A 16,635-nucleotide genomic window follows, 5' to 3' on the forward strand; every position below is an offset into this window, starting at 1 on the left:
GCCCTGGGTTCTGACCCCAGTATAAAGGGGAGGGGCTACAAACGATTATTCCCATAATTGCTCTAAACATATCATTGTCTTGTAAATGTTCATAAGTCTGAAAAAACAAAACTACTTTAAACGGCACAGTAGCCAATAGCATATCATGACATTAATAAAAAAAGATTAAAATTAAACAAAATTTTAAAATCTCAGAACTGATTCCAATATAAATTAAAGACTTATTAGAACAGAGCTTGAAATAAAGGCTTGTCCACAGTTAGTTTCCTCTCCCATTTTAAAAATAGCTATTTTAACCCTCCCACACCTCTCCTCAAGTTTCTCTCTACCACCTCCTCCCTTCATCATTCTCAGCAGATAGTCAGGACTCTAAATTCATAAATTAGAAAATGTGTGTTCTTTAAATGGATTAATGTTTCCATCTTCTTTCCATTTATCAAACACATGCCCATTGATGATATGTAAACTAATCTCTTTGTTCCTTCCTTTCAGTTCTGCCTATCTGCTTCACCAGCCCAGCAAAATCTCAGTCCCAATAAATCAGGCATTTCCCTTCTCTTGTTCTACAAGAAAGATAAGATCCAGCATAAATTTATTATCTTTAATAGTCACTAGACCCTCAAAACTAATGGATTCTTATGTTGCTCTTGTTCAACTATCTCTTATTTCTGGGTGTCTCTTGCATTCTCTTATATTGATATTCTAAACCATCACAAATTTCCATAAGTCTCCTACTCAATCTGTTTACTCCAGACTATCAATAGGCCGTATCTTCTACAGATGACAACAGGAATCTTAAAAGTCATCAAGCAAGATCCTACTTACCACCTAACATATAAATTTATATTCACTTCCAGCAAAATCTGCTTTCCCACAGGATAAACTGTCTTTCTCCTATTCAAGGCTCATTCATCCACCTATAATTTGACTTCACACTCCTCCTTTCCTCAATTTATTTTCACTTTCTCCTGAAGTTTTCCAAATTTCTTGCTCTGCTGGTTTCTTCTCTTTTCTTTATGAGTATGCCTGCGTCTCTCTCATCTTTCAAAACAAAGCAAAACATTATAAACATGTAAACAAAACCCCCTTTATTGCCAACTTCATCACTGCTGTGGCTTGGCTATGCTTTGTACCTTAAAGGTTCATGTGCTGGAACTAAGATGTTAAGAACCACTAAGAGATGGGGTCTAGTGGAAGGTCCACCCTCACAACTGGATTAATGCTGTATCACAAGAGAGGATCAAGTCTCATGTAACTAGATTAGTTTTTAGGAGAATGGGTTTTTATAAAGTGAGGCTGCCTCATGTGCTTGGCCCCTTCTGTATACAGCTTGCTCCCATTCTGCTTTTCTACCATGTGGTAACACAGCTAGGCGGCCCTTGCCAGCATGCCAGTGCCATGCTGTTTGAACATTCCAACCTTTTAAAAAATAAAGTACCCAATTTCAGGTATCTGGTTATAGCAACACCAAACTGACCAAGATAACCTCTATCAATCTCCTATGTTCTACTTTCTTTCTAATTTCTCAAAGTTTAGCATATACTTACTGTCTGGTCTCAACTCAGATTCACTACTCAATTCCTCCAATGTTTTCTGGCTAAACCACTCTAATGAATTCCAATTCTGAAAAATCCCATGACCAAATCCTCATCTTACTGGTTCTATTATATGTGACAGTGTTGACTGCTCTTCATCAGATTTTTATCTCAAGTTGTTAAACATCAACCTCTCTTGGTTCTGTTTTGTTACTAACCAGCTCCTGTTCAGTATCCTTTAGGGATTCTCTTTCTTTCTTTCAATATTTATTTCTCCATTGTTCATCTTTAGCCTGCTGTTCTTCTAACTTGCCAAAATGAGCCATGAGTTATCTCTTTTGCCCTTCTAGAGTTTCAACTGCAACATTTTGTTAATGGGTCCCCAAAGCATGTATTGAGCCAAGTCTCCTCACAAGAGGTTCTAAACGATTGTTAAAAACCTCCACCATGGAAGCTCATAAATAATTTTGACCCAGTGACCCACACTGATCTGCCCTCTAAAACCTGTCTTTCTCAGCAACTGGTAAAAACAATCACCAACTTTCCCAAACTGGAAGTGTAGGAGACAACCTTGCCTTGGCTCCTTCTGCTCTTATTCTATTGTTTAAACTACTTCCTTGGCACTGTATGCCTCCAGGAAAAAGTATTAACTGTGAACATTACTTATAAAGCTATTGTGATCTGCTTCCTATCCATCTCAACAGTCTTTTATGTTTTGCCTTCCTTGATGTAAAATCAGGTTTTTAGATGGCTGATGGATGCTGGCACATATAAACATGCTTCTTGCCTTTTGTCTTAATTAATCATTTAACTTCTATTACCTTCTTGGTTAATTTAGCCCTGTTTATCTCCAATCTGGCTAATGGTTATCTTTTAAGAACTCAAGAATCCATCACATTCTTAAGAAAGACTTTCCTTTTCTGGTCCCTACAGACTCTTCAGTAACTACGGTACCTACATTTATAGTTATACTCATTCTTTCTTATTGTTTTATCTGTTTTTGTGCTTATATATTCACTACATTTCATCTCAGAAATGCCAATGCATAGTGCAGTATAATACAATGTATACTTATTTGACAAAAGTTCACTGAATGACTTTGTAAACACACAAAACAGAATAAATGAAGGGACAAAACAAGCAAACAGAATACACAAGGTCAATCTCCCCACTTCTGCTATCAACATTAGCTGATAGATTGGTCTGTGTAATACATAACATGAACAATTACTTTAGCATAAATAGTTTATAATCTTTGCTTTTGTCTTCTAGAGCTTTTATTTTTAATTCAGTAACAAAAATAATAATATATACAAGTTCCTAAGGAAAAATATTTATTAATTGTCTTATGTATATTATCTTATTTAATCCTTATGATAACCTCATAAGGTAGATATTCTTATTTTACAGCCAGGAAAATTAAGGTGAATGCTAATCCCTAGTGCTATTCCTAGAGAGGAAGAACAGGGATATGTGCAAATTGAAGACAAGATCATTGATCGGTGAAAACTAAAGATCAAGTGAATGTCAACTTTCTGAACATGAGTACCAACCTAGTTCTTCAATTTGGCTATACGAAAACACTACCAGTTAGGCTAACACACTCTAGGCAGATTGGACAAATCCCCTTCCTGGGATATCAATATACCCAAAATAAATGATTTCTGGATAATACTAAGACTGAAGAGTCACACTGGGTGTGGTGCCGCACACCTGTAAGCCCAGTGACTTGAGAGGTGAGACAAGAGGATCACAAGTTCAAAGCTAGCCTCAGTAACTTAACGAGAGCCTCTGTCTCAAAATTAAAAATGAGAAGGGTTGGGGATGTGGCTCTGTGCTAAAGTATCTCTGGGTTCAATCCCTGGTACCAAAAAAAAAAAGTATATGTGGGGGGTGAGGGGTATCTAAACAAGTGGTAAGATCATCTTACCACTTAAAATGTCCACCTTTGCACATATAATTTCCAATGTTTCAATATTTCATTCTTCAATAACACTAACACTGAGGAGAAATAAAGTGCCTAGAAATTTTCAGAAACAAAGACAGACTAACAGAATGAACAATATAAAGACCAAGTAGGACTAGTGAGCCAGAGATGTAGGCAAGACAGAGTCAGGAAAGAGATAAAGAGACAAGAGTGGAGACGGAAGAAATAGAGCCGGGGAGAAACAGGAGCAAACAAAACAAAACAAAACAAAACAAGAAAGGGTAGAGGTGGGGGAAAGAATAACAGAGAAAGGGAAGACAGAGGGAGATGAAAGCAGAGAGAGAAAGAGAGAGAGAAGAGAGGAGAGAAGAGGGGAGGGGAGGGGAGGGGAGGAGAAGAGACAGAAAGAAAGAGAAATAGGATGGGAGGGAGAGAAGGAAAGGTAGGGGAGGAAAAGGGGCAGGACAAAGGCAAGAACTAGAAATAGAAAAAAAGAAAAGAGTGAGGGAGACAAAGAAAGGAGAAAGAAAGGACAAACAGAAAGAGATACATGAGGAGAAAGATAGAAACTGTAAAAGAGGTCTAGGGAAAATTGAGTTCCATAATACTGGAAATAAAAAGGTGACATATTACAAGTTCATTGTTTAAAACATATTTTTAGTTGTGGATGGACACAATAACTTTATTTTACTTATTTACTTTTTATGTTGTGCTAAGGGTCAAACTCAGTGCCTGATACATATTAGGCATGCTCTACCACTGATTCATTTTTGAGCAATATTTACACCACAGTCAGTGGAGAGTAAACACTGAATATTGCTTATACAAATGGCACAACCATGTAGAAAGGATAAGAGCATAGCATGCATTAGACAGTGTGAATATGTTTGTTATGGCTTAGTGGGTCAGGAAGTTAAAAAGGCAAATTCTCATATTCCTTAGTAGGAGGTCAATTAAAACTGAATAATCAAGAAACAGCAGTTAAAGCATGCTATTAAAAAGCTTTAGTGGTAGCAGCAATTAGCTATAGAAAGCAGTAGGGAAACTATAAAGTTGTGGAACTTTTAAAAACTATGTACTTATAAATTTTTGATCAACATAAAAAAGTGATTTTAAAAAGCTCCAATAAGACTGTTACATATAATCACCAAAATACATTAAGACATTAACTCTATTTAGATTTTGTCTATAGCCTATAACTATGTCTTTGCTAAATCTCATAGAAAACAGGACAAACCAAAAAAGCAAACCATATAATATTTAAAATTGTACAAAGAACATGGTCAAGTGTACCATTTGGTGTAAGCTTGCCACCTTCAAAACAATAGAAATAACACAAATGTTAATTTACAATCTTCATTCTTCCAAAGCTCAGCCATTATAGGAACATTTCACAAACCTCAAAGCTTTCCTTTTATCTGTTAGGTTTCACCAAATATAGTTCATTCTGACCAGGTTTCACATGAAGTCACACTGATTTACAGCAAATTTCTAAATGAATGAAAATATCAAGAGGTCATCCTATAGTTTTTTTCTACCTATGACTTACCATTTACCTTAAGACTCCTGTAAGGACATCCGGTCCTGCAAGTTACATTTGGAACCTGGTCTTACCCTGTTAAACACTGGAAGCATCATGTATAATTTCTCTTCTTGTTCCTTCTGAGTCATGTGCCGGGGAGGATGGCACAGCTCAGTGAAGAGACGGCGGAGGTGCATCAGTCCCAAGGCATTGTCCTGCGGGCTGCACTCCTCCTGCCTCGGCCTCCCCATGATCCTCTTCACCATGTTCATCTTGGCTAGTTGGTGATAAACACTTCTAATTCTGTAGAAAGATGTCAATGCATAACAGTCAAAATGTCACCACCTTGACCAGGTTGAGCATGCATTTAAGAGCCTATAAAAAGTCCTAAAAATAGAAAATTCTCTCTAGTATAAGCAAAGTTAATTTTGATAAATCTCCCTGACTGACAAATTTTGAATTTTGGGAACTCAAAAGTTCCTTCTGGCTTTACTACATTTTATATAAAATATAAAACATTAACTAGACAAATAAAAAATATTTCTAATAAAGTTAACTATATCAAATTCAACAAAGTGATCACAAATGTTGCTATTAATATTACTTTATTTTTAAGTATATGTAAAAAAGAATAAAACAAATAGAAAGTTCTCCCTAACCTCAAAGAATCCCCAAACTCAAAACTACCAAAGTCTTCTATATTGTTATATCAGTTTTTACTAGATAAGTAAATTCCATGTGCCTGATGAACAGTTTGTTAACAGTTTAAAAATGTGCAAATTAAGTGAAAGAATATCACAATATATCTTATGAATCCATAAAGAAACAGTGAAAATTATCACATAAAAAAAGAACACTTTCTCAAAAAAAAAACCCTTAAGTAAGTTATATTGATTCCTTTTGTGAGTAGTGATGAATTTTTTTTTCTTTAAAGTAATAACAGCATAGAAGATATTGAACCACATATGGCAAGGATAACTATGGTTTCATGAAGTATATTTCAGGTGAGAGTGAACGAGCGTATATTGAATCATAATGTAAAATCTACCCTTTTCTGGAGTTGGATTTAAAAAATAAACTAACCACTGAGTTAAAGAATACACAGAATCAATAACACTGAGCTTTTAGAAAGCATCCTTAGATGTTTTCAACCACTACTAACTGTGCCAACAATTAGCTAATTTCAGACACAAAAACAGGATATGTTACAAAAGGAACCCGGAAGACTGGGAGAACATTATGGATATGCAGAATTTGGATAAAAAGCAATTTGCTTTTATAATCTGTAGGGAAGCAGTCATAACTTGAGATTAATTTTTAATTTTGCTGCATAACTATACAAACGAGATGCCATTTCTTAAGAAATGAAAAAGTACTTCAGAATACAATTTTATTTACTAAACACCTGCTTATTGATTTTTTAAAAGATAAGAATAAGCAACGAAACACACTTGCACTTGAGAATTTTTAGTGAACTCCCTATCTGGCTACAAGAATATGCTTCTGTACTCTAGCTCCCTTTCAAGAGAAGAGCAGGATGTAAATCATAGGTGAGGAGCAGAAAGATATGCTCTGGTTAGAGCTCTGTCACTGACTAATTTGTACTGAATGAGTACTGCGCAAAGAGAACTCAGTACATTCTCAAGTGCCCAGATGCAGGACAGAGTGCTTGGGCACACAGGTTAAGAGCTGAGTACATTTAACTACAAAATAATAGAAATCAGTCCAATTCAAAGCTATCTAACATATTCATTCTTGGAAAATATTTAAGTCTTCCAAACATTAACAAAATATCAATCTATCATGCACTCATCCAGTTCTGAAAATTCCCAGAACAAAAATAAAATTGGAAATGGACTATGAAATTTTTGTAAATTAGTTAACATTTCAGATTATTCACAGCTGTATTCTCAGCCTATAGCCAGTGTTCCTAACTAGAGACTGTGAATGGGACTTATGGGATTCATGATTCTCTAATACTTAGAAATCTTTTTTCTAAGAGATCCCAAGCTTTCCAAAGGAGTCTACGTGTCTATGTCAATAAAAAAAAAAAAAGTCAGGAATCAAACTGAGACCATCTCATATGCTCCTCATTCCAAGTTAAGCAAGTGAACCAAAGAGAGGATTAACTCTGCCCTTTTGGGTTTTTTTGGTATTGGAGATTGAACCGAGGAGCACTTAACCACTGAGCCATATCCCCAGCTCTTTTTTGTATTTTATTTAGAGACAGGGTCTCCTTGAGTTGCTAAGTGCCTCGCCAAGTTGCTGAGGCTGGCTTTGAATTCTCGATCCTTCTGCCTCAGCCTCCTGAATCACTGGCATTACAGGTGTGCCACCACAACTGGCTAACTCTGCCTTTTTGGTCTATGTTTATTCAAGTATAATTCAAAAATAAAATGTGTTTATACTTAAAGTATAAAACTTGACATTTTAATTTAAAAAAATTAAAGAAATGTATTTTTTCGTATTTATGGGGCACAGTGTAAGAATTTGCTATACATATGCAATGGGTAAAAAGCCAAACAGAGTTACCAGCATTTCCACCTCCTTAAACATCTATCATTTCTTTGTGTTGAGAAGCTTCAAACTCCTCTCTTCCAGTTCTTTATAAAACATGTAATAAATTAATGTGAACTAGAGTCACCCTACTGTGCTACAGAACTTGAGAACTTATTCCTCCTCTGTAACTATATATTTCGGTATCTGGTATCCAAACTTCCTTGACATTTTGATATATGTATACACTGTGAAATAATTACCACAGTCAAGTTCATAACATTCATAATCTCACAGGTTACTATATAAATTTTTTTTCAATAGAACACTTAATAGAACAGTAGTACTGTAACTACTGCTGTACACTACTTTGTACCCTTGACCTGGCAGCATCTCCCCCTTTACTCCTGCCCCTGGCAACCACCAATCTACTCTCTGCTTCTAGGAGTTTGACCATGTTAGATTCCTTATGTAAGTAAGATCATATAGTATTTATATTTGTGCAACTGGCTTATTTCACACTAAACATAAATTCTCAAGGTTCTGTGTGTTCTCCCATGTTTTTGCAAATGATAGGATTTCCTCCTTTTTAAATTTTTGAATATTATTCTGCTAGGTATACAATCTCACCTCATTTATTTAAAAAATCTATTCATCTATAAAGAAACATTTAGGTGGTTTCTGTATCTTGGTTACTGTGAATAACCCTGCAACAGGCAAGGGAGAATAGATAGCTTTTCCAAGATATTAATTTTATTTCCTTTGGATATATACCTAGAAGTAGGATTGTCAGATAAGGAACTTCTATTTTTAAGTTTTTAAGGAACCTCTGTACTGTTTTCCATAATGGCTATTCCACTTTACATTTCCAATAGCCTTCAAGGGTTTCTTTTTCCCACATTCTGGCCAGTAACTGTTATCCTTTGTCTTTTGGACAATAGCCATTCTAACCGGCCTAAGGTAATGTTTCACTGTGGTTTTGATTTGCAATTTCACTGATGATAGAAGATGTTGCACATGTTTCACAAAACTGTTGGTTATTTGTGGTAAGCCATTGTTGTAGATTGTGGCCGCCATTAGAAGATGGTGCCGGCTTCCACTGTGGCCTGTGATAAACAAATTCTTTTGTGGAGAGTTGGCACGCTATCCCTTGCCACCCTATAAGAAAGATCCACGTGGCAGCTTAAGATTGGTACGTGGGAGGCTTTATTAGGCTGTGCTTGGGCGCTCGGGTAGGAGGGGGGTCACTAAAAGATATTTTAATCAAGGCCTGAATAAACTGCTAAAAGAAGATTCCTGAGTTACGTCTTCCTTGCGGGCAAGGGGTCGCGACAGTTATTTGTATGTCTCTTTTGAGAATTGTCAATTCAGGTCTTTTGGTCCATTTTTAAATTAGGTTATTGGGTTTCTGCTACTGACTTATATGAGTTCTTTATGTATTTTAGATCTTAACCCCTTAACAGATATTGGTTTGCAAGCATTTGATCTCATTCTATAGGCCACTTCTTCAGAATATTCTGTCCAACAAAACAGAACACATCCTCTTTTAAGCTCACAAGAAACATTAACCAAAACAGACAACATCCTGGGCCATAAATGTATCTTAACAAACTTAATCATACAAAGCATCTGACCAGTCACAGAACACAATGGAATTAAATAATCAATAATTGAAATACAACTGGAAAAGCCCCAATGTTTGGAAATTAAACAACATATTTTCAAATAACACATAGGTCAAGGAATTGTCATAAGAAATTTAAAAACATAAACTAAATGAAAATAAAACTTATTGAAATCTTAAAAATGCAGCAAAAGCTGTTGTTCATGGAAGAAAATTATAACAATAAGATGCATACAACACAAAAGAAAAAATCTACAATTCTGTCATAGGAAATTAGAAGAAGAGGAGCTGTGTAAGTTTAAAGAAACCAAAATAAATGAAAATAAAATAATAAAAATTAGGCCAGAAATCAATGAGATTAAAAACAGGAAGGGAGGCTAGAGTTGTAGATCAGCAGTAGAGCTCTAGACTCATATGCGTGAGGCACTGGGTTTGATTCCTAGAACCACATACAATTAAGCAAATAAAATAAAGGCCCATCAAATAAAAAATATTAAAGAAAAAGGTGGGGTGCAGGAAGGGCTACAGGTATAGTTCAGTAGTAGAGCACCTGCTTAGCATGCATGAGGTACTGAGGATCAAAGCATGCCCAGCAAATGAATACACTCTCCAAATGATTAAATAAAATAAAAACATAAACAGGAAGACTACAGGGAAAAATCAACAGAACCAAAGGTTCCTCTTTGACATTATCAATAAAATTAATCTAAATACCACCACCACATGACTGGTATTCTGCCTTGATGCATCTCTCCTATAGCTCCGACGTTATCTTCCAAGATACATAGTCCCATTTTTTCTGATTTAAAACCTCTGTTGATTCTCTATTGCCTAAGAATAAATTGAAACACCTCAATCTAATATCTTTAAGTTTTTATAAACTCTGTTTTCATATATTTACCCAGGTTCATCTCTCACTAAGCCACCTCTTCTACTCAAAATTGTGCCACCATGAAGGCATGCCCTACCTTGACGGGTTCTTTGAATTCTCTGTATGTTTAGATACACTGTCTTCTCTGCCAAGCATGACCCTCCTCCTCTGCTTTTGCTAGCATTTCCCAATCTCCCCACCCTCCAGCTCTGAGGTTATCTTCTCAGAGAAGAGTTTCCCAAATCTCTAGCTGTTTCTGGTTTACCTTTGATCCCACCAGGGTACTTTATAGTTGGTTATAGGATATGCACCATTAAGAGAGACAGTAATGGTTACTCAGGCTCTGCAATTCAAGTCTTAGGTTCAATTCCTACTTACAATACTTACTTAGTGTGTACCTGATCATAAACCCGATTTCTGGGTGTGATAGATTTACTGTAATTTGTGAAAATTACATCATCAAAACACAAAAAAATTAAAACTTTATAATTTATGTATCTTAGTTCTATCTATAGAAAGCCTTTAGAGAACTTCTTAAACATCTTCAGAATAAGACTACATGAACCTTTTACTCTAAATTGAAAAGTTTCTTAAATAATTTCTTGCTATTTAATTATGAATCTCTCTCATAGTAAACTACGAATTCCTGAATATCCAACTGTGTTCTTCAAATCCATAACACCTCACTAAGGATCAGTACATAGTAAGAATGAAGGAATGACTAACTGATTTCCATAGCTTTAGTAAAAGTATAAATTTTAAGCTTCCTCACTATCTGACCGTACTATATGTACGATCGACACTGTTCATTCCCCATAATTCTACTCCACGAGACCAGTTCAGTGCAGTCTCTATGCTCTGCCTTCTCACTCAGGCTGAACTACCTCCCAGGAGGCTGGGGCAGGGTTCCCCTCTAGCCCCTCAGCATCTGAGTATTTACTAAGCATGCTAATCTCAGTTCAAAGGTCTTTCTTCTAAAAAGCATTCCCTAACCCAGTTTCAGGTGTAATCTTTCCCCACTTTCCTCTGTTCCCATAGGACTGTGTCTATCTTTATCATAGAATTTATCACACTATGTGTAAACTGTTATTTTGATTGTCTTTTTTTAAACATTGAAGAAATAATATGAGATTATGGAAAGCAAAGATACTGTCCAATTCAACACCTTATGATTTGTTTAAGTTCCATTTTATTACCTGAAAAGGAAATAAGACAATTTTTGTTAAAAGGTGTTTGGTACCCCGAAGTATAATTTAGGACATTTTTTCAGGGAATACTCTATAAATTCAGAAATTAAGAACTACTCATGTGAAAGCAGGAGCAGAAAGGGAAACAAATAACAATAGTGATAAGTATGGTTGTTAAGCAGACAATGACAAAACAAAAGGCAATAAGCTAGAATTCCCAGAGGGAATTGAGGCATCAACAACATGCAGAGTATCAAAAGCATCCTAAAGAGGAAGCAGCTCGCCAGTACAGAACAAGTCATGACTGAATGAGGCTGAAATATATATCACTGTGGCTTGAGAGTGAGAAATTCAAAAGACTATACAGAATCATATCCTCACAGACAAAATATTCAAAAAGTAATGATGACATTAATAAAAATAATTATAGCAAAATAAATGCTGGCTTCTTCACAGACTGCTACATAATGATGAGGGTTTTTATTCTGAGTTCTTTTTTAAAAATATCTTTATTTTGTTTATTCATTTTTATGTGGTGCTGAGGATGGAACCCAGTGCCTCACATGTGTGAGGCAAGCGCTCTGCCACTGAGCCACAACCCCATCCCCTTTTTTATGAGTTCTTATAATTTTATTCTCAAAATTTATCCATATAGATAAAATTTGACCTTTTGATTAGTCATATACACAATGATGCTTCGGCTCAAAATATTTTTAAATTTATCACCATTTTATTACTTGAAAAGGAAATAAGACAATTTTTGTTAAAAGATGTTGGGAGCATTATATAAACTGCACTTAAAACTCAGTGTCAACATGTACTATGTTTTACCTAAAGCAGAATTACCCTTACTCATTTGCTTTACTTCCTAAACTTCCTCAAAACCCTATGACTGCTACTAAGTGTGAAATCCATTCAAGAGATGGAATCTTCACTCCTAATAATCAAAAGAATGCATTGCAGACCCTGTGGCTGAATCCCAACCCACAATTAATTGACATTTAATCCCTTAAGCATCTACTACATATAAGGCACCATCGGAATACCAACTCCAGTTTTTACCCCAACCATGGAGGGTCTATATTCATTTTTTCTAAACTTCCAAAAAGACAAGCATGTGACTTCCTTTAAAAGAGACCTATGAGTCTATAATGGGATAAAGTCAAATCTTTACAAGGCAGAAAAAGATTGCTCAAAATCTGATGTGCACCTCATCTTGAAACTACATCTTCATCCACATCCCTCCTCAATCCCATGTTCACACCACATCACTGCTGCTCTCTCAACATGCCATGCAATTTCACACCCTGGATGCTTTCCCCAGTTGGTCTTTCCTTTACCTGAAATGCTAGAGGTTATTGCTTTGTTTTTTGCATTTTATTGTCTGGCAACATATCTTTGATAGTTCCTGACCCTCCTCAATCCTAAAGCAATTTGAATATATCTTCAAGTTAGTAATTTAATCATTAATTCAAGAGACATATTTATCAATGCTTGCTCCAACTTTCCCTGAATCTCATTCTGTTCCTGCCACGACGAGCTCTACTTCAGGTAGCTTATATTTACTATGCTTTTGCCATTAAAGCAATTAAAAACATTAATTTGAAAAATAAAAACCTTTTACATATGTAGAAAAAAATGTTGGAAAATACTTCACAACCTCAGGGTAGAGAATTTTGTTTAAAAAAAACACAAAAACTACAAAAATATACACAAAATCAACCTTATCAAAATTAAAATGGTGTGGCACAGTGGGACTCGCCTATAATCCCAGCTCTCAGGAGGTTAAGGAAGGAGAATCCCAAGTTCTAGGCCAGCTTGGGCAACTCTGTGAGAACCTTTCTCAAGATTTAAAAAAAAAAAGTAGGGGCTGGGATTGTAGCTCAGAGGTATAGTACTTGCCTAGCATGTGCCAAGCAGTAGGTTCATTAAAAAAAAAAAAAAAGAAAGAAAAAAAAGACATTTCACAGAAAAGAAACCGCACATAAATGAAAAGATATACAACCTGATTACCTGATTACTAGTAAAGGGAATGCAAATTAATACAACAATAAGCACCCTCCTTCCTTGCCAAATGTCTACTTCCTAATTCCTAGGATCTGTAAGTATGTTGGTCAAAAAAGGAATCTGTACAAGTGATTAAATTAAGGATCTTGAAATGAGGAGATTATTCTGTATTATCTGAGCAAGAGTAATCACAAAGTGGGAGAAGCAGAGTGAAAAGTGAGACCAGATGTGACCATAGAAGTAGGGTCAAAGTGATGTGGCTACAAAACAGGAATGTGGGCCACCAGAAACTGAAAAGGGCAAGGGCAAGATTCTGCCCTAAATTCTTCCAAAGGACTACAGCTCTATGGACACCTTGACTTTGGCCTTGTAAGACCGGTTTTAGATTTCTCACTTCCAGAACCATAAGATAATAAGTTGGCAGTTGCTTCTTTAAGTCACTAAGATTGTGGTGATTTGTTACAGAAGCAATAGGATATTAATAATAATTCTATATTGAAAATTTAATGTGACATCAAATTAGTGAAATTATAAAGAAAACAGGTTGTATATTTTGGAGATAGTGTTTATGGACTGGCATTTATAAGCATACCACATGAATGAATAATTCCACTCCTAGGTACTAGCCCACTTATCTCATATGCACAAAGACATGTATGCAAGAATGTGTATAAGAAGCATTATTTTCATCATGGAATTTGAAAATAGTAAGTGTCCATCATTAGGGGATGCATAATTTTTTGACATATTCACATAATTAAATGTTACACAGAAGTAATAATAACAAACTACACAAAGCAGTCTGGGTAAATCTTTGTAAATGTTGAATAAAAACAACAATCTATGATACCATTTTTAAAAGAAAGCTTTCAAACAAGTAAAACTGTAATATTCCTATACACATTGTTTTGCTTGTGTGTATCTATATATTATGTGTATCTATAAACTATTTTTTTCATTTTGCATATACACATACCACTGAACAGAAAATTCTAGGTCACTTCCAGAAGGAAGCAGGGAACAAGTTGGAGAGGAAATATACAAGGAAGTTTTATGGCATTGATAATATTCTACTTCTTAAAGTTTCATAACAGGTCATTCTATATTTCATAAATTGTTACATATACACACAATTGATTTTTTTCAATTGCCTTGTCAAAGTCCATGTTTTCATAAAATAAATCAGATTTTACTATTTGCAAACCTAAGCAAATTTTTACCACACACATATATCAATTGCTAAATATTACATTTACATTTTATTTTAATCCATCTTTCTATTTCAGTCTGTGTAATATTCTCTTCACTCATAGATTGCATGGGATCATGGAAATCATTTGTATTTTTTTGGTAGCAAATTACCTCCTGTGAACTGTTTTTTTTTTTTTAATTTTAAAAAAGTAAGAAAAAAGTACATTCCTTGCTTCATCTCAAACATAAAGATAAATAAATAAGAAAGGACAGTTATTTCTGAAAACCCTTTGCAAGGCGGAGAGCTTTACCTGAGGCAAATACTCTTCAATTCACCAAGTTTCTTTCTCAGCCTGTCAAATAATATATTCCTTTTATTTTGAGGACTGAATCCAAGTGTCATTTTTTTCCCCATGAAAATCTAATTGGCCTCTAACTAAAATATGGTCTCCAAGGTCATCAAGTAAAAATGATGATTAAGACCAGTTTATTTGTTTCTGTTTTAACGTATATGCATTTGTACAGTAGGTCTGTAACTGTGAAGCACATGAAAAAAAAACATCTCATACAACCTTAGCAACATTTCCCCAGGAAAGATGGTTCTGAAATGAGAGGTGACTACCCTAATTGTTAAAAGTAGAAAAAATGGGATTAGAATTCATTCTTTCTAACAGCTCTGTGCACATACCCTGTGTGCATGTCTGTTCCATCATCTCACATCCACACATCCTAGATTCACATATACTCCCTCTCAGCACACACTTGGTGGCCACCTCAAGCCTTTCCACCAGGGTTGTGCTAACAATCAATAGCCAATATATAGCATGATCCCATTTGAGGCTATTTCTCAACCCACCACAGGTGTAGCAAAAGCATTTTGGAATTTATGGAAGTTACCTCCACTGAACAAGGAACTCTACCACTTTTCTTTGAAGATAAATTTACTGTCAGGTTAGTGACCTGTGTTTTATTAGACTCAACTTTTTAGTGTCTGTCATTGTACCCAATACACTGAAGATACATAGTATCTAATCTATAGCTGGATGGAAAGAGTGAAGCAGGGAATCTTCCTGCTGACAACAAACTTCTTATCTGCAAATCCTCTACCCCAATTAATTTGTGTGTGTGTGTGGGGGGGGGGGGGAATATATATATGTAATCTACCATTTATTTACTTAATTGGGTATATGAACAAGAAAGATCAAGAAACATAAAATTCTTAAAGAAACTATTTAAAACAAAAATGGTGATACAAATATGAGTATCAAAGATGCAAAAATTGCTTGTTGCTAACTTTATGCACTTTACTAATCAGAGAATTATTGTTTCCCTCAGAATTTTTGCATTTGGTATTAAACAAATGTATATATGTTCTCATGATTGGAGAGGACACTCTATCACTAAGAGAGTTGAGGGAAAAGATCTGGAGAGCAGAAAGGGTAGATGGAGAGGAGAAAATAATAGAAAACTACATATATCTACCCTTCCACCACACCAAAACACAAGAATGATTACCACAAATAGCCATGTCCTAATTACATCATTTCACTGTTGATCACATGTAGGCTATTTTTAAAAATGCCTTTGGGGTAGAAAGAGAGGAGAAATGCTATTCTTATCATTTAGCTATTTAGTGTTTTATAAATCCATCTGAAATACTGACAATATTTAAAATATATTGCTTCTCTAACTTCTGGGAAAATAAGATACTAAAGAAAGTAAATTGCAAAGTGCAAATCAGTTTACTATATTTTCCCCATAGACATCTCATCCTTTTCTTAGAAGGAATGCCATGTAATAAATACTATCTTGAGTAAATAAAGCAAAGACCCCTTAATGGTTGTCACTTAACTATTTCCAAGGTTTATTCACTCTTTAAGCATTCCATAATAAGTCTGTCATTATTTGTAGGAACAAATAACTGTCGTTTATTTCAGAATTGAAAGTCAAACATTCCTCTGTTATTCTCACGCTGCTATGCCCTTTCTCACTTTCCACCTAACAGTTCCATTAGAGCTGGGACAAAGGGCAAAGGCTATACAAGAGAAACCAAATTAAATACCTGTTAGCAGGTTTAGCATTTAAAAGTTAAAATCAAATACATCATCTATCAATTATATATCAAATGTCCAGGCTTTTGAATCCAATGGCTTACACAGAAATAAATTTGTCCATATAAAGGATATAAATTAAGTTTCATTATGCTATTGAACGTTTCCTAGAAAGCATATATAACATCCTACTTAATGATCAAAATAAAATATGCATGTGTGTT

At 35.1% G+C, this 16,635-nt stretch overlaps 1 protein-coding gene across 6 annotated transcripts in view; it reads right to left on the bottom strand.

Annotated features, from left to right (window-relative positions):
* The window catches only part of Wdfy3 (WD repeat and FYVE domain containing 3), a 260,148-nt gene that overhangs the window by 155,234 nt on the left and 88,279 nt on the right, over window positions 1-16,635 (bottom strand). For all 6 annotated transcript variants that reach the window (XM_076865184.2, XM_076865186.2, XM_076865188.2 and 3 more), the window contains one exon: window positions 5,077-5,287. In XM_076865184.2, the coding sequence (XP_076721299.2) occupies window positions 5,077-5,256 (180 nt within the window). In that variant the 5' untranslated portion in view covers window positions 5,257-5,287. The remainder of the gene's footprint in view (window positions 1-5,076; window positions 5,288-16,635) is intronic.

Source organism: Callospermophilus lateralis, chromosome 8, assembly GCF_048772815.1.
Source record: "Callospermophilus lateralis isolate mCalLat2 chromosome 8, mCalLat2.hap1, whole genome shotgun sequence".
NCBI lineage: Eukaryota > Metazoa > Chordata > Mammalia > Rodentia > Sciuridae > Callospermophilus > Callospermophilus lateralis.